This window comes from Aotus nancymaae, unplaced genomic scaffold (assembly GCF_030222135.1).
Source record: "Aotus nancymaae isolate 86718 unplaced genomic scaffold, 86718_ANA_hifiasm-v0.15.2.pri h1tg000006l, whole genome shotgun sequence".
Classification (NCBI taxonomy): domain Eukaryota; kingdom Metazoa; phylum Chordata; class Mammalia; order Primates; family Aotidae; genus Aotus; species Aotus nancymaae.
In genome coordinates, this window is record NW_026988417.1 from 62,966,619 (window position 1) to 62,989,802 (window position 23,184).

Below are 23,184 nucleotides of genomic sequence, written 5' to 3' on the forward strand. Positions count from 1 at the left end.
CATCACTTTGTGGTGGTTTCTGAGACTTTAATCAAGGCCTTCTGGATCCAGAGTGCCAGCTCTTAATTACCATGTTATGTTGACTCTCCTATTTGGGGTACAGATATTTTCAAAATGTGGTTTCCCACTTATGTAGATTTATATTAATTGTAATTTTATTACAAATGTGTAATTTAAAATATGTGGAATTATTACTCCAGCTATGTATTACTGCATAACAAATGTTCCCAAATGTAGCCTTAAAACAACTGTAATCTTATTATCATCTCTCAGAATCTGTGTGTTAGGTGGGCTCAGTTAACTCCTTCCACAGAGTTTCTTAGGTAGCTACTTTCCTATGGTGTCTGAGTTTGTAATTATCTGAAGATCATTCATGTACTTAGTGATTTGTGTGGAAAAGCTCAAAGTGCTAGTGGGCTACCAAGATTTTTAGGCATATATTTGTGTCTCTCTACCAAATTGTCATTTATTATGGAGACTACATTTTGAATTGTTGAAGTGTTGGGTAATAGTGAGGAAAAAGGAGATGCAAAAATAAACAGAAAGTGAGAGAGAGAAACAGAGAGAGAACATGCTAGTTAAGTGATGCTGTATCTTGTTTTAAAAGAAATGGACATGTATTCGTACGTGCATGTTTAGCAAGACTGATAATTTACTAAGTCCTTTTAGAGTGCAATTTCTATATTATCACAACCTAAAATTAAGGATTTACACTTGTTATGAAAGGTGAAAAATTATGATAAAACCCATATTAAATTTAGGATTTATTTTTCTAGTTCTGTTATGAATGATGATGGTATGTTGATGAGAATTAAATTGGATTTATAGATTTCTTTTGAAATACAGTCATTTTCACAAAATTGATTGTACCCACCCATGAGCATGGGATGTATTTCAATTTGTTTGTTTCATCTATGATTTTTTCAGTTGTGTTTTGTAGTTTTCTTTGTAGAGGTCTTTCATGTTCTTGGTTGGGAATATTCCTAAGTATTTTTTTTTTTCCTTTTTTGCAGCTATTGTGAAAATGGATGCATTCTTAATTTGATTCTCAGCTTTGAAACGTGCATAACCAAAGAAAGATTAAGAAAAAAATAACAAATCCGGAGGCATCACATTACCCAACTTCAAACTATATTAGAAAGCTATAGTTACAAAAGCAACATGGTACTGGCCTGAAAACAGGCACGTAGATCAATGGAACAGAATAGAGAATCCAGAAATAAAGTCAAATATTCACACCCAATTGATCTTTGACAAACCAAGTAAAAACATAAAATGGGGAAATGACACTCTATTCAACAAACGGGACTGGCATAATTGGCAATTCACAGGTAGAAGAATGAAACTGCATCCTCGTCTCTCGCCTTATAAAAAAATCAACTCACAATGGATCAAATAATTAAATCTAATACCTGAAACAATAAAAATTCTAGAAGATAACATTGGAAAAACTCTTCTAGATATTGGGTTGGGCAAAAACCTTATGAGCAAAAATTCAAAAGCAAATGCAACTAAAACAAAGATAAATAGTTGTGATTTAATTAAACTTAAAAGCTCAGCTGGCAAAAGAAATCATCAGCTGCATAAACAGACAACTCACAGAGTAGTGAAAAATATCCATAAACTATGCATCTGACAAAGAACAAATGTCAGCATCTATAAAGAACTAAAAAAAAAAAAATCCACAAGAGAAAAACAAATTGCCCCATCAAAAAGTAGGCTATGGTCATGAATAGATAATTCTTAAAAAGAGATATGTAAATGGCCAACATATATGAAAAAATGCTCAACTTCACTAATTATCAGGGAATACAAATCAAAACCACAATACAATACCACTATACTCCTGCAAGAATGACCATAAGTTAAAAATCCCAAAATAATACAATGTTGGCATGGATGTGGTATAAAGGGAACACTTTTATGCTGCTGTGAGAATGTAAACTAGTAAAACTACTATGGAAAACTGTATGAATATAACTATAAGAACTGAAAGTAGAAATACCATTTGATCCAGAAGTCCCACTACTGTGTATCTTCCAAGAGCAAAATGTCTTTATATTAAAAAAGAGCCATGCACATACATATTTACAACAGCACAGTTCACAATTTAAATTATATGGAAGCAGTCTAAATGCCCATCAACCAATCAACAGGTGGATACGAAAACATATACATATATGCACATATGCATATTCATACATATACGCATTTATGCATACTAGATATAAACACCATGAAATACTACTAAGCCATAAAAGAAACAAAATAATGGCATTAAGAGCAACTTGTATGGAGTGTGAGAGAGCATTATTCTAAGTGCCGTAATTTAGGAATAAAAAACCGATTGTACGTTCTGACTTACAAGTGGGAGCTAAGCTATGAGGATGAAAAGGCATGAGAATGATATAATGGATCTCAGGATTTAGAGGGGAAGGTTGGAGGTGGGTGAGGGATACAAGACTACACACTGAGTGCAGTGTGCACTGCTCACGTGATGCATGCATCAAATTCTCAAAAGTTACCACGAAAGAACTTATCCATCTAATCAAATACCACCTGTTCCCAAATAACTATTGAAGTAATTAAAAATGTTAGAATAAAATCAACCAGGTGAATATTTTTAAACATCTAGAAAAAATAGAATTGGCTCATGAAACCAAAGATGTTGTAAAATAGTTGAATGCTACAGAAGGAAGTAGGTAAGAGTTTCTATATTTCTAATTTCACATAATTTCCACTGAGAAATGACATAAACACTAAAATAGTAAACATTTTGCTATGAATTTAAAAAACGTTTGTGACAATAAAGCTACATGCCAAGCAACACTATTCATCATAAAAACCAAGCAACACTACTCATCTCAAATTATCAAAAGGACAAGAGACTTTTCATACAAATTAACAATTTAATAGTTTCATTAGCAACAGTTAAAACAACAAAATCCTGTTCAAAATGAAGCCAAAATATTTTGAGTATGTGCAAAACAGTACTGATATTGTCAGTGGACTTCTTAATGTTCTTGTGTTTATGTACAACGTGTGTAATATAGTTAAGCCAAAGAAATTTTTTTTCCTGTAACCTGTGAACTAGAACAACAAATTTCAATATAAGTGCTAGAAACTTCAATATGAGCTTATATGTTATATGGCTTCATATTGTTTTCGTATTTTTCCTAGTGTTTTCTTCATTGACACAAAATATTTCTAACCATTAACTGGTTGGTAAACTTCTGAAAAACAAATTTGTACTTGACAAAGTAGGTTTTGAAAATATTTTTTCTTGTCACAGGGAGGAAAAAATCTTGCATCACAATCTTTCTTGCTGGGATAAACTGAAGTAGTCCCATCTATCAGGATTTCCAGCTCAAGCTTTAGCTATAACTAATCCTTTTTTCCCTTCTTTCCTGTTCTAGCAAACTTCCAGAAACAAAACAGACAACATTTTGTGATGATGAATACCACAGCTGCCATGCAGGCCAGGAGGAACCCAATCACATCCAAAGAGTGGTACTGGAACCAGGTGAGGTCGTGGGCTGCAACCCGAAGGTGTTTGGCTCCTTTGTGGCGCATGACAAACTCAATCCAGAAGACTGCTCGATCCAGGGGCTTCACTGGTTGATCATGTTGAATTTTTGATAATTTCATAATATTCTCTTTATATCTGAGGGATAAAAATAAAGATACCAACACTGAAAGTAAGTTAATTTGCCTGTGTACATCAAGTCCATGAAAGATTTTAAAGTGTCAAATGATTCAAAGTAAATATTAAAGAATTAACATATACTTTGTGTATTTTAATTAGAGTCATCATAGAAAGTTTGGCTTTTAAATTGGACCTTTCTCATTAACTAATATTTTTAAAAATTATTTATTATACTTTAAGTTCTGTGTTACATGTGCAGATTGTGCAGGATTGTTACATAGTATACATAGATATACATGTGCCTTGGTGGTTTGCTGCATCTATCACCCCATCATCCACATTAGGTATTTCTCTTAATGCTATCCCTACCCAATCCTCCCAACCCCTTGTATCTCTCCCCTAACCTACCACCACCTGACAGGCCCCAGTGTGTGATGTTCCCCTCTCTGTATTCATGTGATTTCATTGTTCAACTCTCACTTATGAGTGTTACTTCTGAGGCCTCTGTTCGGTTCCAATGGTCTATATCTCTGTTTTGGTATCAGTACCATGACTATGCTGTTTTGATTACTGTAGCCTTGTAGTATAGTTTGAAGTCAGGTAGCATGATGTTTCTGCTTTGTTTTTGTTTTTTGTTTTCTTGAACTTTACGTTCTGGGGTACACGTGCAGATCATGCAGGGTTGTTGCATAGGTACTTACATGGCAAGTTGGTTTGCTGCCTCCTTCCCTCCCTCACCTATATTTGGCATTTCTTCCCAAGTTATACCTCCCCAACATCCCCATCCCCTGCCGTAACTCTCCAAGCCCCCGCAACAGACCCCAGTGTGTGATGCTCTCCTTCCTGTGCTCTCATTGTTCAACACCTGCCTATGAGTGAGAACATGCAGTGTTTGATTTTCTGTTTTTGTGTCAGTTTGCTGAGACTGATCGTTTCCAGATTCATCCATGTCCCTACAAAGGACACAAACTCATTGTTTTTTTTATGGTGGGAGAGTATTTCATGGTGTATATGTGCAACATTTTCTTTGTTCAGTCTATCATTGATGGGCATTTGAGTTGGTTCCAGGTCTTTGCTATTTAAACAGTGCTGCAATGAAATCCAAAAGTGGGAAAAGGAAATGAGCAGACACTTTTAAAAAGAAGACATATATGAGACCAATAAACATGTGAAAAAATGCTCATCATCACTGGTCATTAGAGAAAGGCAAATCAAAACCACATTGAGATACCATCTCATGCCAGTTAGAATGGCAACCATTAAAACATATGGAGACAACAGATGCTGGAGAGGATGTGGAGAAATAGGAACACTTTTACATTGTCAGTGGGAGTGTAAACTAGTTCAACCATTGTGGAAGACCATGTGATGATTCTTTTTCTTGCCCGATTGCTCTGGCTAGAACTTCAAGTACTATATTGAATAGGAGTGGTGAGAGAGGGCATCCTTGTCTGGTGTCAGATTTCAAAGGGAATGCTTCCAGTTTTTGCCCATTCAGTATGATACTGGACCCCTTCCTGACACCTTACACTAAAATTAACTCCAGATGGATTAAAGACTTAAACATAAAACCCAACACCATAAAACCCTAGAAGAAAATCTAGGCAAAACCATTCAGGACATAGGCATAGGCAAGGACTTCATGATCCAAACACCAAAAGCATTGGCAACAAAAGCCAAAATAGACAAATGGGACCTAATCAAACTCCATAGCTTCTGCACAGCAAAAGAAACAGTCATTAGAGTGAATCGGCAACCAACATAATGGGAAAAAATTTTTGCAGTTTACCCATCTGACGAAGGGCTGATATCTAGAATTTACAAAGAACTAAAACAGATTTACAAGAAAAAAAGAAACAAGCCCATTAAAAAATGGGCGAAGGATATGAACAGACACTTTACAAAAGAAAACATATACGAGGCCAACAAACATATAAAATAATGCTCATCATCACTGGTCATGAGAGAAATGCAAATCAAAACTACATTGAGATACCATCTCACGCCAGTTAGAATGGCGATCATTAAAAAATCTGGAGACAACCGATGCTGGAGAGGATGTGGAGAAATAGGAACACTTTTACACTGTTGGTGGGAGTGTAAATTAGTTCAACCATTGTGGAAGACAGTTTGGCAATTCCTCAAGGACGTAGAAATAGAAATTCCATTTGACCCAGCAATCCTATTACTGGGTATATATCCAAAGGATTATAAATCATTCTACTATAAGGACACATGCACATAAATGTTCATTGCAGCACAGTTCACGATAGCAAAGACCTGGAACCAACCCAAATGCCCATTGATGGTAGACTGGACAGGGAAAATGTGGCACATATACACCATGGAATATTAGGCAGCCATCAAAAATGATGAGTTCATGTCCTTTGTAGGGACATGGATGAACCTGGAAACCATCATTCTCAGCAAACTGACACAAGAACACAAAATCAAACGCTGCATGTTCTCGCTCATAGGTGGTTGTTTAACAATGAGAACACATGGACACAGGGAGGGGAGCACTACATCCTGGGGTCAGTTGGGGGGAAATAGGGGAGGGACAGCGGGGGGTGGGGAGTTGGGGAGAGATAGCATGGGGAGAAATGCCAGATATAGGTGAAGGGGAGGAAGGCAGCAAATCACACTGCCACATATGCACCTATGCAACAATCTTGCATGTTCTTCACATGTACCCCAAAACCTAAAACGCAATTAAAAAAAAAAAAGAAAAAAGTTTCAAAGCAAGGATTATCAAATTTAAATTTCTCAGCACATTTAATATTCACAGAATGTGGCATCCATTGCTTTTGCAGATAATTAATATCCAGTTTTACAATTATGAAATAATTTACAGCTAAATAGAAATACCTATCACTTACAGGCAAAAAAAAGTTTTGTGAATGCTGGCTGCCTAAGAAAATAGGTTATAAGATGCTAATTGTCTTGGACACTGAAAAATGTAATATGCATGCATGTCAAAGTACTGTTACTATAACACAGTTTCTAAAATGTTTCATTGAATCGATATTAATGGTATCTTGTTTCTATAAATCTATATGTAATAAATATATATTTTAAATTGCTCAAAAAAAGAAAAGAATAGTTAGCTCTTCTTGTTGCATTGATCCCTTTACCATTATGTAATGCCCTTTTTTGTGTCTTTTGATCTTTCTTGATTTAAAGTCTGTTTTATCAGAGATGAGGATTGTCACTCCTGCTTTTTTTGCTCTCCATTTGCTTGGTAAATTTCCTCCATCCTTTTCTTTTGAGCCTATGTGTGTTTTTGCACATGAGATGGGTCTCCTGAATACAGCACACTGATGGGTCTTGACTTTTTAACTAATTTGCCAGTCTGTATCTTTTGATTGGGGCATTTAGCCCATTTCCATTTAAGATTAATATTGTTATGTGTGAATTTGATCCTACCACTTTGATACCAGCTGGTTGTATTGCCCATTAGTTGACACCGTTTCTTCATAATGATGATGGTCTTTACAATTTGGTATGTTTTTGCAGTGGCTGGTACTGGTTGTTTCTTTCCATTTTTAGTGCTTCCTTCAGGAGCTCTTGTAAGGCAGGCCTGATGGTGATGAAATCTCAACAGTTGCTTGTCTGTAAAGCATTTTATTTCTCCTTTGCTTATAAAGCTTTTTTGGCTGGATATGAAATTCGGGTTTGAAAATTCTTTTTTTAGCGATGTTGAATATTGACCCCCACTCTCTTCTGGTTTGTAGGGTTTCTGCTGAGAGATCCACTGTGAGTCTGATGGGCTTCCTTTTGTGGGTTAACCCGACCTTTCTCTCTGGCTGCCCTTAGCATTTTTCCCTTCATTTCAACCCTGGTGAATCTGACGAGTATGTGCCTTGGGGTTGCTCTTCTCAAGGAATATTTTTGTGGTGTTCTCTGTATTTCCTGAATTTGAATGTTGGCCTTCCTTGCTATGTTAGGAATACTCCTGGGTAATATCCTGAAAAGTGCTTTCCAAATTGGTTTCATTCTCCCCGTCACTTTCAGGTACACCAATCAAACATAGATTTGGTCTTTTCACATAATCCCATATTTCTTGGAGCCTTTGTTCATATCTTTAAACTCTTTTTTCTCTAATCGTACCTCATCACTTTATTTCATTGAGTTGATCTTCAATCTCTGATACTCTTTCTCGGACTTGATCAATTCAGCTATTGAAATGCTAACTGGAATAACCAGCATAGAGAAGAACATAAATGACTTGAAGGAGCTGACACATATTTTTAAATTAGAAATGGAAGGTCAGGTGAGAAAATTAATTTCTTTCAAGCAGAGAAAGTATAAGCCTTTTTAAATTTTTTACTTTTTAAATTTTAACTTTTAATGGGTATGTAGTAAGTGTATATATTTATGGGGTACATGAGATGCTTTGATACAATGTGAAATAATCACATCATGGCAAATAAGATATTTGTTTTTTTAAGCATTTATCTTTTGTGTTATGAACAATCCAATTACACTCTTAGTTCTCAAACAGGCATATGAGAATGTGCTCAACATTATGAGCCATTTTAAGTGCTGTAAGAAAGATTGTGAAAATGCAACATGAGAGTTATCACCTCTAAGTTCCTAAAAAGGAATTGTGTCATGGTGAGTGACATCCCTCATAGATAGTCACTTTGCTTCTACTCTACTCTTTTGTCTCCTAGTGTTTCCCACCCAGTAACCAGAATGATCTTTTGAGTTAAAGGTCAGATTTGGATATTTCCCTGATTAAGAGTTTTGCCTGGCTTCTCATTTTAATAATAAAATCCAAGTTGGTTATTTGGTCTATGGAACCCCACATTGTTAGACACTGCCAAGCTCTTTTCTTAACACTTTCCCCCTACACACTCTCTTCTAGATTGGCCTTCTATTTTTCTTTAAGTTCCCAAAGCTGTTCTCATTTTAGCACCTTACACATTTTGTCAGCTTTTTCCTGCTCTTGGGGAACTCTTTCTTGCTATAACCAAAGGCACCGTTCTCTCCCTTTTTGAGGCTTCCCTCGAAGTGTTCCCTCTAAGAGAGGCTTTTGCTGGCCACACTATGATGGAACCTCTAGGATTTTCTCTATGTTCTGCACTTATTTGGCTATTCGATTCCTAGAATTTAAAAATACATTATATAACTCATAAAATAAATATGTAAATGTTAAATATAAAATATACATATACTAAGTGAATAGCTAAAAACTGTAAGATCATCTTGAGCATTATCTTGAAGATACCAATTTACCTACTGCTCAGATCATGGTATAGGATATCACATCCTGCCTAGAATAACTCTCCTTTTCTGAACCATTTAGTCACTACTTTTGACCTTCAATTAAGCATTATGCTGACTTCAAATACCATACATTAGTTTTGCTTGTTTATTTGATTGAAGTATATAATATGTACTCATTCGTGTTTTTTTTTTTTAATGTAGCAGTTGTGTAATTCCATTGCCATATAGTATTTTGTTGATTAATAAAGCACAGATTATGTCTTCATTTTATGATTAATTGACATTTGGGTTGCTAGCAGTTTTTGGACACTATTGTTAATTCTGTCATAAGCATTCTTCTATTTAGGATTAGATTTATATATTTATACATAGCTGTTAGGTATATAATTGAGAGTAGAATTGCTGAGATAAAAGTGCATGCATAATTGATTTACTTCTTGACTTTAATTTTTTTTCAAGGGTATTATTTTAATTTCCAAAATTTAAAGATATTTTATTTATCATTTTTATAACCTCCCTTACTTCCTCTATGGCTGGACCATATAGTCTTAATAATATTGAATCTTTTTATATTTATTAAGTCTTTATTTATGGCCCACCACTTCACTTCAGATAACTATTAACTATTAAACATACTCTAGGAAAATATGTCTTCAAGTTGATATATATACACATATATGTATAGATATAATACATATGTGTATTGTGTATGTATATGTGTGCATGTGTGTGTATTATTTTAAGTTTTAAGATTCTATTTGTTAATTGCATTCTTCAAATGTTTTATGTCCTTATTCTATATTTGCTTTTTTTTTTACTGTTTAGATTGAGTGAAAGTATTTGTATAATTACATTTAAATCTACCACTTATTTTATATTTATTTTCTATTTGTCCAAGCTGGTTTATGTCTCTTTTCAATTATTTCTCATTTTATTTAAAGGTATTATTTAATTATTAGCTATCCTTCTATTTTCGTTGTGATAAAGTATTTTTAAAGTATTCCTTTAGATGAAAACTTCCTTTTAAAAAACATTATTGATAGTGGTTATAAATGCTGAATTGATCGTAGCTGGACTGTGTGAGGCATTTTGCACATTCTTATCTTTGGGGTGTGAAGAAAATAAATTATCAAAATTTAATTTAAAATTAAATTTTTGGGGTTTCAAAGACAATCATCATAAAAGTAAAATGTTAGTGCACTCAAAATGGAAGAAAATATTTAAAAATTATATATCTGATTTACTCATAATATATAAATAGTTATTAAAACTTAATAATAAGACAAATAGCAAAGTCTAAAAATGTTCCAAGGATTGGAATAGACATTTTCTCAAAGAAAATATGTGAACAACAACAAAAAATGTGGCACATATACACCATGGAATACTATGCAGCCATAAAAAACAATGAGTTTTTGTCCTTTGTAGAGACATGGATGAACTTAGAAACCATCATTCTCAGCAAACTGACACAAGAACAGAGAACAAAACACCACATGTTTTCACTCATAGGTGGATAATGAGCAATGAGATCACTTGGGCACAGGGAAGGGAACAAGACTCACAGGGCTAACTGCGGGCGGTGGAGGGGAAGGGAGTGGGGGACAGTAGTGCGGGGGTAGGGATGATAAGGAGGGATAACAGTGGAAGAAATGCCTGATGTGGGTGACGGAGGGCTGGGACGGAGACAGCAAACCACCATGGCATGTATGTACCTATGCAACAATCCTGCAGGATGTAGGACATGCACATGTACCCCAGAGCCCAAATACAACAAAAAATAAATAAATAAATAAAATTTCAGTTTTGCAGTTAAAAAAAAGAAAGAAAATATATGAATGATTAGTAAGCACATATAGAAATTCTCGACATCTTTATCCTTAATGAAAATGCAATCCAAGACCAGGTTGAGAGATCATTTTACACCCACTAAGAAGGTTGTGACAAAAAGACAAACAGATTTGGCAACATTGTGGAAGAACTGAAACCATGTTGTACTGCTGGTGATGGTGATGAATGGAAGTACTTTGGAAAACAGTTTAACCATTCTTCATAACCACACAGTTCCCACATGAGCCAGCAATTCCACTGATAGTATCAACCCAAAAGAAAGGAAAACATGTTTATGCAAAATATGTGTAGCAATGTTCATAATGGTTACAATTAGAAACAATCAAAAAGCCAATGAACTAATAAGTAAACAAATAAAATGTGACATATCCATACTATGAAATACTATACTGCTGTAAAGAGAACTGAAGTATTAAAGCACACAACGACATGAATAAAACTAAAAATCATAAAAAACAACAAAAAATTAGGCCAGGTGAAATGCCATTTACACAGCATCCTAAACTGTATGATTTCATTTATATGAAATATCTAGAGAGAATAATCTATAGAGAAAGAAAACCAATTGGTATTAGACTAGGGTTAAGCGGCCATGTGCAGTGACTTCTGGGTTATTGCAGTTTCCTTTTTGTTGACGAAAATGTTCTAAAATCATTTAATGGTGAAGGCTTCATGATTCTTAAACACACTAGATCTACTTGGATTTTATACCATAAATATATGGGTTTTATGCTATCAAAATTAAATCTCATTTTCAAGTCTGTTAGAATAATTACAATAATAAAAATTAATTTTTCTGCAAGTAGTTATATACTGAGACATTTTAGATATTTAGTTAAAATATTTTATATTATTTCCTTTATTCATCCTTTCTAGTAAGATTGCATTATGTCAGTTTTTTAAGAAATGTATTTTTTATGTTATCTATAACAGTTTAAAAGTATTTTTGTTTAGAAAATTGTTCCCCTAACTAGTTACCCATTGGATATATGGGGTTCAAATACAACTTTCAAATAACTGATAAAAAATAAAAGGAGATTTCAGGTTTGTTATATCATTTAAATTCTTTCAAAATTAGTCTCATAAAAAGGATGAAACTGACACTCACTACTAACAAAAGAAGCTATCTATAAATACCACCTAGTGGAAAATATTGTTATACTCACAAAGGATCATTAATTACTGTCTTCAGTGCATTCAGCAAGTCTGTACTCGACATTGTGTTGAAGTCCACTGTAACGGCTGCACCCCTGGCCTTCATGTGAGCAATGTTATCAGGTTGATCCGCAAACAACGGAATGCCCACCATAGGGATCCCATGGTAGATTGCCTCGTAGATGCCATTGGCTCCACCATGAGTTATAAAAGCTCTGGTTTTTGGATGACCTGGGATTGAACGAAATTTAACAAAATTATTCATAGGAAGAAAATAAGATGCACAATGAAAGGCTCTGAAAGTGACGGTGTTTTCTAGATAACACATTGAACTAATTTGATATTGCTTTTCAGAGTTCAGAGGAAAAAACATACTTGTGCTGTATATGTGAGGGAACACTATATAGTTTGTGTGATTTCAGACTGCAAAAATTAATACAAGATTTCCAGTTGGACTAATGAAAAAGTGCATTGTAGTTTTTAAAAAATGTGCAAAAAAGAACAAAACCAAAAGATTGGCATGAAATAAAGTGTTGTTTTAAGTGTAGTCATAGAGTGTGATATGTGTAGTGTACAAGGCAGCAGGCAGTGGGTTGGTGGTGGTGCTAGGATTGAGAAAAGATAGGTCACACTTCATCATAAAACGTGTCATCACTTTATGATTAAGATTAGGAATTTAATCCTCCAGAAAATGCAGTCACTGGTGATAGAACAGCTATTATTTTTAGTGATATTTGAAATAACACTGCAGGAGAGGAAAATCAGGTGTAATGTAGAAATAAGAGATAAAGACAGCCCAGAAAGCACTGAAAAATACTGTGAGGGCCGGGTGCAGTGGTTCAAGCCTGTAATCCCAGTACTTTGGGAGGCTGAGGTGGGCAGATCACGAGGTCAAGAGATCGAGACCATCCTGGCCAACATGGTGAAACCCTGTCTCTACTAAAAATACGAAAATTAGCTGGGCGTGCTGGTGTGTGCCTGTAGTCCCAGCTACTCGGGAGGCTGAGGTAGGAGAATTGCTTGAACTTGGGAGGCGGAAGTTGCAGTGAGCCATGATTGTGCCACTGCACTCCAGTCTGGCGCCTGGCGACAGAGTGAGACTCTGTCTCAAAAAAAGAAAAATACTGTGAGATATAATAACACCTGAAATAAAGATTTCATCTGATTCTGACCATAAAGAAAGTGAGTCTATAAGATTCCAACAGTTATAGCTTATTCTTTTCCCCCTAGGACTGGAAAATAAATAGAAAGAAGTTCCATTTTGTTTTTCCATAACAAATATTTAATAAGCTTGTTTTGTGATGAAATATTGACACTCTAATGTACTGTTACTAATATATTCAGTATTAGTACTAGTATTTCTTCACCAGAGTCCTGTATTATTCACCATAGTCACCAGTATTGTCTACCAGAGTCTTACCTAGAAGGTCATTCTGGGGTATCCACTTGTACAGTCGAGTATTGGGACCTAAGGCATCTGGCTTATTACCATCAAATCTCCACAGAACCTGTTACAGTAAAGAAAATATCTTATTCCATGAGTGGAACTCAAAAGTTATAGAATGTTAAAACAGTAAAATGAGTGGGAATGAGATCAAGGGATGTTAGTAAATAAGAACTACTCAAAGACTGATGTAAATAGAATACCCACATTTCATTTAACTTCTATAGTTGGTGTATAAGGAAATCATGATTTTACAACAAAGCAATACCATAGAAATATTAGACTATCAATGAAAAGTTCAAGTATTTTAAAAACTGTTACACTTTTTAAAAGAAGACCTACGTGCAGCCAACCATCATATGACAAAAAAGCTTAACATCGCAGATCATTAGAGAAATGCGAATCAAAAAGGTAATGAGACAGCATCTCACACCAGTCAGGATGGCTATTATTACAACTCAAAAAATATCATGATGCCGCTGAGGTTGTATAGAAAAGGAATGCTTATACTTTGCTGGTTGAAGTGTAAGTTAGTTCAACCATTGTGGAAGACAGTGTGGTGATTCTTCAAAAACCTAGAGGCAAAAATACCATGAAACCCAGAAATTCCATTCCTGGGTATGTGACCAAAGGACTATAAGTTGTTCTTTTATAAAACCTGTGAACACGTTTGTTAATTGCAGTACTATTCACAAGAGCAAGGACATGGAACGAACATAAATGCCCATCAATTATGGACTACATAAATAAAATATGGTACATATACAATACAGAATATTATGCAGCCATAAAAAAGAAGAAAATTCTGTGTTTTCAGGGATATGAATAGAGCTAGAGACCATCATCCTTAGTAAACTAACATGTGAATGGAAATCCAAGCATGGCATGTTCTTACTTATAAATGGAAGCTGAAAGATCAGAACATGTGGATATATAGATGGGAACATCACCGTCTATTAGAGGTTGTATTAGAGGGTGGAGGATGGGAGGACAGAGAGGATCAGCAAATATAATTGATGAATATCAGTCTTAATAACTGGCTCATGAAACAATCAGTACAACAAACTCTCATAACACAAAATTGCCTATGTAAAAAACCAGTATATGTACCCTTAAACTTAAAATAAAAGTTAAAAATAAAAGTTAAATTAATTTCATTTTTAAAAAAATGAAAATAAAACACTGTTTAAACATTTATAGGTAGTCATTATAATTCTAGTGTAAAAAAGCAGTAACAATTTAGTAATGACCAATATGTGTATTTTGTTTTATGTATTTTATATTAGTTTTCATCTTCCAAATTTAATTTTAATGTATTGATTTCTTTTTGAGTAATATGGGAAATAGTTCACATATAGCTACTTGTCTGTAGGTTATTATATTACAGCCTGTTGTCCTTTGATCGACAAAATAGCAGGTCCATAAAATAAGCAACTTATAAGAAATAAATTATTGCTGTAAAGGTAGTACATGTGACTTAATTGGAATTAAAAATTATCAAGCACTACTTCCAAGAAAAATTTCAAGTGACAATTCTTGACACAAATTCAGAGTATTATCAGTATTGCTAATTTGTTTTTTTTTTTTTCTTTTTTTCATAGAAATGAGGAAACTGTTGGCATTATAAATAAAAATGCAGCTGTTGAATAAACTCAAAATTGTATTTTGCTGAATTTGGTCAATGATTATTAACACTTAGAGAATGTACTACAAAGCCTGACGACAGTGATTAATATGTTCTTCTACAGCCAAGACCTTTTTATGTTTAATTTGCTAATTTTGCCCAGCTAATTTTTTGTATTTTTAGTAGAGACGGGGTTTCACCATGTTGACAAGGATGATCTCGATCTCTTGACCTCGTGATCCACCCGCCTCGGCCTCCCAAAGTGCTGGGATTACAGGTGTGCCTGTAATCCCAGCTACTCAGGAGGCTGAGACAGGAGAATTGCCTGAATCCATGAGGCGGAGGTTGCGGTGAGCCGAGATAGCAACATTGCACTCCAGCCTTGGTAACAAGAGCGAAACTCTGTCTCAAAAAAAAAAAAAAGAAAGAAAGAAAAGAAAAAAAGTTGCCAATTTTGAAACTCCCAAGAAATCCTCATAAGCAGAACAAGAATTTACAGTGTTTAACTTCTATTTGCTACATCAGTGCTAAAGTAACTCAGGTTTCAGGAAAAAGTTAGAAGAGGTCATTACAAGAAAGCTTTATCAGATGGGAAATTAAAAACTAATTGACAAATACACAAAGGTCACTGGTTATTCTCTCTAGAAGAAAATAAATACCTACTGTATGTTATGGAGGAGGCATCTGAACCTGTTCCCCTGCCTGGTTTCTTTCTGTTTGACTTCTTCCTATATTTCCTTCTGCTGCCTCCATTTGGAGCAGTTGTTAATCTGACAGTGCAGAGTCCTCGTGGAGCCACATTTTATACTGCACAGGGTCCATCTTCAGGGCAGGATCTGTCTCCACCCTCTCTCTTTCATCTTCCTGCTTCAGACATTGGCTGGGCGCAGTCCAGCAGATCAGGCTGCTTTTCCTCTTTCCCTAAATTTATCTGGCTGTGTAGGTACTTGGACTAGTTGTCTGTTGGCCTAGGCTGTTCTTTCTCTCAATACTTCCCTAAAAGTGACAATAGGCCAATTCCAAAATGTACAGTAAGTACAAGAGGCTGGATTACATGGCTAGCCTAAACTGCATGATGTATGTCAGATTTTTTGAAAACCCTGCTATTGTTATTGTGCTCGTGAAGTTACTCATTAAAATGTAACTTTTTCTAACATCTGTAGCGTGTACAAGTGCCCTCAGGAATCCTTAAACAAAAGGGTCAAATGACAGGGGCAGAATGTGGTGATATCTCTTACCTGACCTCAATATCATGATAATACCAAAACTTCACCTATATTTCTTACATAAATGTATTCCTGATTATACTATTAATACCAAATTTATTATCAATGAAAAACACTCTCTGTTTCATTTTTGCATCTTCCATGTATATTTTTTTATTTTGAACTAATAGCTGAGATAGTGTTTCCCCAACAGGTTTTTTAGTCAGGAAGTTTCTTTTTTAATTTGTCATATCCATAAAGTTTATTTTAAAAATTGTTAAAAACTAACCATACAGAAATATTGATTTATATAGTTAAAAAGTTTGCTCCTTATGTTGGAGTAAAATACATTAGCCACACCTTCCAGGCATAGTCTTTATAAATGTAAAACTTCTAGATTCTGAAATGTACTGAGGTAGAGTCTATAGTTTACCCTTTTAATCATAGGATTGGAATTCATTCTCCTTTTATCCTACTCCCCACAGGTGGCAGTTATTATTCCTAAATTAGTGACATTTGATCATGTTGTCTTACCACAGATCCTTAAATAGATTATATATTGCATAATTGCTAACAGAGCCAGTCTTCTCTATTTGTTGTCACATATTTCATATAAGCATTTGATGTAAAGTACAAATAGAAATACAACATCCGATAATTGTAAACATTCACCAAGAACTTCCAGAGTACAATAAGTAATAGAGGCGGCCCAAGAGTCAGTCAAGTATTCTTTACTCATCGTGCACTGCTGAGTTAGGAAAATTGTTTTGAAGGCAAATTATCATAAGTCTTACTTGTATTTCTACAAGGACAGAGTTCTGGATATATATTTTTAGTTGAAAAGACCTCAAAGTCATTCTAAAGACTACATTAAGCCCCATTTTTAGTTACCTGAAATATGTTGAGTTAAATTCAGCAGTTTGCATGACTGTTAATATCAGAAATTAAAAATAACTGTGGGTCTCAATTCCCTTTTGTGGATACTTACGGAGTACTGAGTTCCCAGAGGTTAGTAGGAACCACTCGTGCATACCAAGAATGTTACATCCCCAGGGCCACATGCAACCCATAAGACTGACGCACAAGCATTACTTCTGTCAGTGGATGCTATATAAGCATATTTAAGGCTGTATTTGAGTATAAAGAGTTCAATCTACTCTTTAATATTCTTTCTCTGTAGATCACATATACAATTCAACATTTTATAGGAAAGGAGGTGAAAAGTCTCCACATTTTAAATACCATTCTCCATACAATTTACTGTCAGCGTATTTACATAGGGAAGTGTTCATACTTAAAACCGTTTTTTAAAATGCAACCACCATTTTCTAAGTTATCACAATTTCTCCAGGAGTATCCTCATTCTCATTTTCTAACTTTTGGCCAGCTTCACATTTGTCAGAATTTTCTAAAACTGGTTATTTAAAACTTTAACAGCCTTTTTCAGTGGTTTCCAAACCACGAAGGCACTTTATCTTACCTTTTGTGGGATCTTGGCAAGGGCTGATGCAATTACGTTGGCCCTTTCTTCTGTCATGTTACTGACCATTGACCCCAGAGAAAACACCACAACGCCATTTTCTCCAGAGCTCTGGACAAACTCTTCCATTTCCTGTGAAAAAAAGAATTTGTCCAGTTACAAAAGACTATCAACACAGCAGGTACCACTGAAAGAATTGGTCCAAATTACTAAAGAGAGAAAATCAAGTATTTTCAGGAATTTTTCGAGTAAATATTTTTTAACTGACTCACTCAGTTTCTTTGCAAGTTGTAAATATAAGATACACGGACTCTGTTGAGGATATTTCTGTAAATATGTCTATGTATAGATGTATGTGTGTGCATATGTGTAAGGGAGAAGAGAAATGGAGCTATTACATTGTAGTCAGGGAGACAATGTTAAAAAATATTATACCCCATGAGTATAATGTAACTTGGATATGATGTAGTTACATGACTAAAATGTAGTAACTCCAGATTTGCTAGTTTGTTTAAAGCAGTGTCTAGAGGGAAATTTATAGCACTAAATGCCCACATGAGAAGCAACGAAAGATTTAAAATTGACACCGTATCATCAAAATTGAAAGAGCTAGAGGAGCAAGATAAAAAAAATTCAAAACCTAGCAGAAGACAGGAAGTAACTAAGCTCAGAACAGAACTTAAGGAGATACACAAAAAAAAAAACTTCAAAAAAATCAATAAATCCAGGAGCTGTTTTTTTAAAAAGATCAAAAAAACAGACAGACTGCTAGCCAGGCTAATGAGAAAAGAGAAAAGAATTGAATAGATGCAATAAAAAATGATAAAGGGGATATCACCACTGATTCCACAGATATACAAACTACCATCAGAGATTACATTGTACATATGTCTTAAAAGTGTGATATTAATTCAAAATATATGAGGTTCCGGTGTTCCTTCATAAAGAATATGATCTTATATGCTGACGGAGTTTTTTTTCCATATTGTAACTAAAGGCACTATTCAGATACAAGTGGTTGAAATTATTTGGTCTTTGTTATAGATGCATTGTTCATGTTCTCTGTTCTTCTCTGTCAGGAAGCTATGATGTTGAGATGAGTTCCCCCAGGAAGCTTTGCTGAGCTGCTTGTCATAAGGCAAAAATCACCTGCTCTAATAGAATTTGTTTATGCTCTAATATGTAAACCTCCGGGATCTGAATGCAGAATGATTAAAATGCTTTAGGAAGATCCGATGAACACTGGGTTTGCCTGCAAATATTAAAGGCACACATTTATATTGTTGAGGAGGTGTTTTAAGCTGGAATACTGGTGAAGATCCTTATTACTTACGGTAAAATCTTACAATTTCAGCTAGCTAGTCTTACTGCCAAAACTGGTATGTCTACTTTTAATAAGGTCCACAAGATATCTGTCATCTATGACTTTGCAAGAGAATATAATGTTGATGTGCTAAACAATCTGGTTCTATTAAATGAATATCTCAAGTGATTTACAGATGTTAAGTAATTAGTAGTATTACTAACAACAAAATAACCATAATTGCAAAATTAATATTTCTGAGTCCCTGACTATATGCCAGAAGCATTTTAAGTATCTTGTCCACGTTAGTATTTTTTCCACACAACACAAAATAAAGTTGGTACTAGTTTTGTAAATGTAGGCATAATTATCTCTATCAACATTCTAGTCCACTTTTCCATCATCTGCTACCTGAATCAAAATTTCTTGAATGGTCAGCTCTTAACAGTCTGGCCCTTCTGCAATTTAATCCATTGAATATCTTGGAAGAATTTCTTTAAAAAGAAAATCTTTTCATATATCTTTATTTCTTAACTCTTTTAGTAGTTTTTCAATGTGCTTAATAAATATTCCAACTCCTGATAGTTGTCCGGATCTAATTTGCCTCTCAGCATCATCTGATTCTTAGTTGCTCCCTGAAAGCTGAACTTGGAGACTTGAAAACAGGCCTGACCATGTCATTCTTTTACCTATTCCTGCATATTGTTCAGCTTTCATCTTACTAATCTGTAATTTCAGGATACTTTCTATTATCTCCACTAATGCTTTCTTCGCATTGGGTTTTTCCTTGAGACAATTGTTTTATATAATTTTTATTGCTTGCTTATATTCCACATTTCAAAGCAGAATGTAAGGTATGTGGGACAGAAACTGTGTCTATTTTTCTTCTTTGAAAATTCTGCACTTACCTGCATCTTGTGATAATCCCTTTATAAATATTCTTTGAATGAATGACCAATACCTTCTTAGGTGTGCATAATCAAGACTTTAATTTAACCAACCCTATTTTCAAACTCTCCTTAGTGTTCCTCTCTATTTGTAATATTTTTGAAACTCCCATATTTGTGATAGTATCAACATTTACCTGAGTTTCTAATTGGTATCTGCTTTACCCCACCCACTTCCCATCTTTCTTTCAGTGTAAGTCAAACACTTTGAATGAAGACTATAGAATCATTTCTACAGAAAATTCAAAGCCAACAAAGTAAAACCAACAACAGTTTGTTTGCCTTAGGTAGAGGGTTGGCAGGTTTGCAGTGGAGTCCTCCAACATAGTCAATATTTGGTAAGAGTGGGTAAGGAAATTGAAAATTCCAGGACTTCCGAATAAGCCATATGTCAGCTTTCCTCATTGTCTCAAATAATGTAGTGGGTCTTCCTGATAGTAATAAAGAAAAGAAAAGGTGGATTACACAAGATAATTACTTTAAGTCATTTTCTGAAAGGGTTAGAATAATGTAGGCAAAAATATAGGCAAAGTGTCTGTGCTTTGAAAAATATATATATAGGCATAATTTATTTTAAGTATCATATATTTTACCCTTGTGTATTTATAAGAAAGACAAACTGGTAGGAGAATTGTGAAGTAAGCTACATCTCTAATGTCAGATCAGATTACTCACAATAATAAACAATTATTAAAATAAGCCATAGAGAATTAAACATCAATTTATTTTCTCTTTAAAGTTGCAATAGTAGCATACAGACATTTAGACAACTCTTTGAACTCCATATTCAATTAATTCTACTCTACCTGTAAAAATAATTTTCTAAGAAATAGTCTAGTTTATATAACTTATTAAGCTAATTCTTTTATCTTTGGTTCTGCAACTGAACTGTGGACTACTTTGAGATTATGGCTGAACTCCTTGTACCAACCAATCCTTTGGATTCAAGCTAAGATCTTAATAATATTATTTTTAAGTAAATTTATTTATAAATTATAGATAGAAATTTTTATAAAACTATTGAAATACAGATTTGTACTCAACCTTAATCTATCTCATATTTTTTAATAAAGAGACATAGTTTCAAAAAAACTATAAAGATATAACAACCTTCACACTTTAACGAAATGGTTGGACTTTAAATGAATGATTTCCAATTCTTTAATGAAGGAGTATAGAAACATTAGAAACTTCAATTTGCCCTTATTGATTTTTGCATCTGAGATACAGACATTATTTTTTTCAACTGTGAAGGTATCTTCTGGTAACATGGGAACATCTTTTAATTTCTAAATAAGAAAACCTGTCGTTTACAAGGAAGAACAATTTCTGCAATTATACAGATAGTTGTAGAAAAATGAGTAACTATTCATTCTAAACCTATGCATTCAGTAGGATGTTATTTGATGGATTTTATAGTTTCTACAATGTAAAACAATGTATAGTAAAACAGATGTGTAATTACTTAAAGTCTTAGGTGCACTAATATATAGGTTTATGATTTCCTGCATATGAATGATAGTCACAAGGTTTTAACTGATTCTATAATTTAAGCTTTTCTATAATATTTGTGAGATTGATAGATTGTCTTGTATTTTCATTTCATAAATTCACTTACCAAAAACCCCACTACCCTAACTTTATGTCTTTACATAAGTTCTGCTTCAAAGACACAAACAAGTTAGATCTTAATGATACCAACTGGAAAAATTTCTTACCTAGAACTTCACTGTAAAACTGATCCCACTTCTTCATATCAAAGAGTTGGAACCAAAAGTCAAAATAAAGCGTATAAATCATATTTTTTACCCTCTCCATGAAAGTCATTTGATCACTTAATTCTGATATAACAACAGGTACGTAGGAAGGTGGGAAAAGAAATCCTCCACCATGCTTTTCCAGAGTGTAGCCAAGAGAGGAGCTGAGACTGTACACAAAGGGTATGTTTAGTAGCTCAGCCAGCAGCTCACCACCGGGAAAAATAGCATCTGCAAAAATGACATCAAATCTTGACTCTTGTAGTTTTTTCATTAATTTCTTATTTGAGACTAAATCTTTACAGACATTTCTATATATATCACTAAATATCCACGCCATTTCTTGTACTTGTGAAAAATATGACCAAAAATTATCTTTCGGAAGGTCTGACCATCTCTTAACCTGTTGAATGATGATATTGTCCAACTCAGTTTTAGTTAAAGATGTAGGAAAAACTTCAAGTTTAAGAGTGGATGGATTGTTGGGGTCAACAAGAATGGAAGCTGACTTTGCCAATACAGTGACCTCATGTCCTCTCTGAACAAGCTCATTCAGAATGGTCTTCATATTCATCCAATGGCTGAAATCTGGAGCCCACACCAGCACATTTCCACAATGTCCAGAGCCAAAGTAAAAGCTCAGTTGTATTAGCAGAAGTACTGAAGTCCATTTCACAGACATCCTGGGACAATGCAATGCTTGTTTTCCAATTGCTGTTCCTTTCTGTCATTTCTCATGGTTGTATCCAAAGATAAATTAGTCAAGAAGTTAAAATGTAACCCCTGTAGTTCAAAGTACATACATTACCATCAAATCAACAGCCTGAGCATGTGGATGGCAAGGCGGCCCAGTATGTGATGTTCCCCTCCCTGTGTCCGTGTGTTCTCATTGTTCAATTCCCACTTACGAATGAGAACATGTGGTGTTTGGTTTTCTGTTCTTGTGTTAGCTTGCTGAGAACAATGGTTTCCAGCTTCAGTCATGTCCCTGCAAAGGATATGAACTCATCCTTTTCTTATTGCTGCATTGCAATCCACGAAATATATGTGCCACATTTTCTTTATCCAGTCTATCATTGATGGGCATTTGGACTGGTTCCAGGTATTTGCTACTGTGAACAGTGCAGCAATAAACATATGTGTGTATGTGTCCTTACAGTAGAATGATTTATAATCCTTTGGGTGTATACCCAGTAATGGGATTGCTGGGTCAAATGGTATCTCTAGTTTTAGATTCTTGAGAAATGTTTGTTGACTGCATAAATTTCTTCTTTTCAGAAATGTCTGTTCATACCCTTCATCCACTTTTTGATGAGGCTGTTTGTTTTCTTATTGTAAATTTGTTTAAGTTCTTTGTACATTCTGGATATTAGCTGTTTGGATAGATGTGTGACGTTATTTCTGAGGCATCTATTCTGTTCCATTGGTCTATATATCTGTTTTGGTACCTGTACCATGCTATTTTTGTTACTGTAGGCTTGTAGTATAAAATACCTTGGAATAAAACTTACAAGGGATGTGAAGGACCTCTTCAAGTAGA

The 23,184-nt window shown here is 34.5% G+C and overlaps 1 protein-coding gene across 1 annotated transcript; it reads right to left on the reverse strand.

The window, feature by feature from the left end:
• Positions 1-1,114: 1,114 nt before the first annotated feature.
• On the reverse strand, positions 1,115-22,386 carry LOC135270973 (UDP-glucuronosyltransferase 2B7-like). The gene is made up of 6 exons (XM_064367601.1): positions 21,606-22,386; positions 20,170-20,318; positions 17,638-17,769; positions 13,305-13,392; positions 11,896-12,115; positions 1,115-3,664 (listed from the first exon to the last, which is right to left on the reverse strand). Exons 1-6 carry the CDS (start codon positions 22,324-22,326, stop codon positions 3,385-3,387), a joined length of 1,590 nt encoding a protein of 529 aa, XP_064223671.1. The 5' UTR covers positions 22,327-22,386; the 3' UTR covers positions 1,115-3,384.
• Positions 22,387-23,184: the final 798 nt, after the last annotated feature.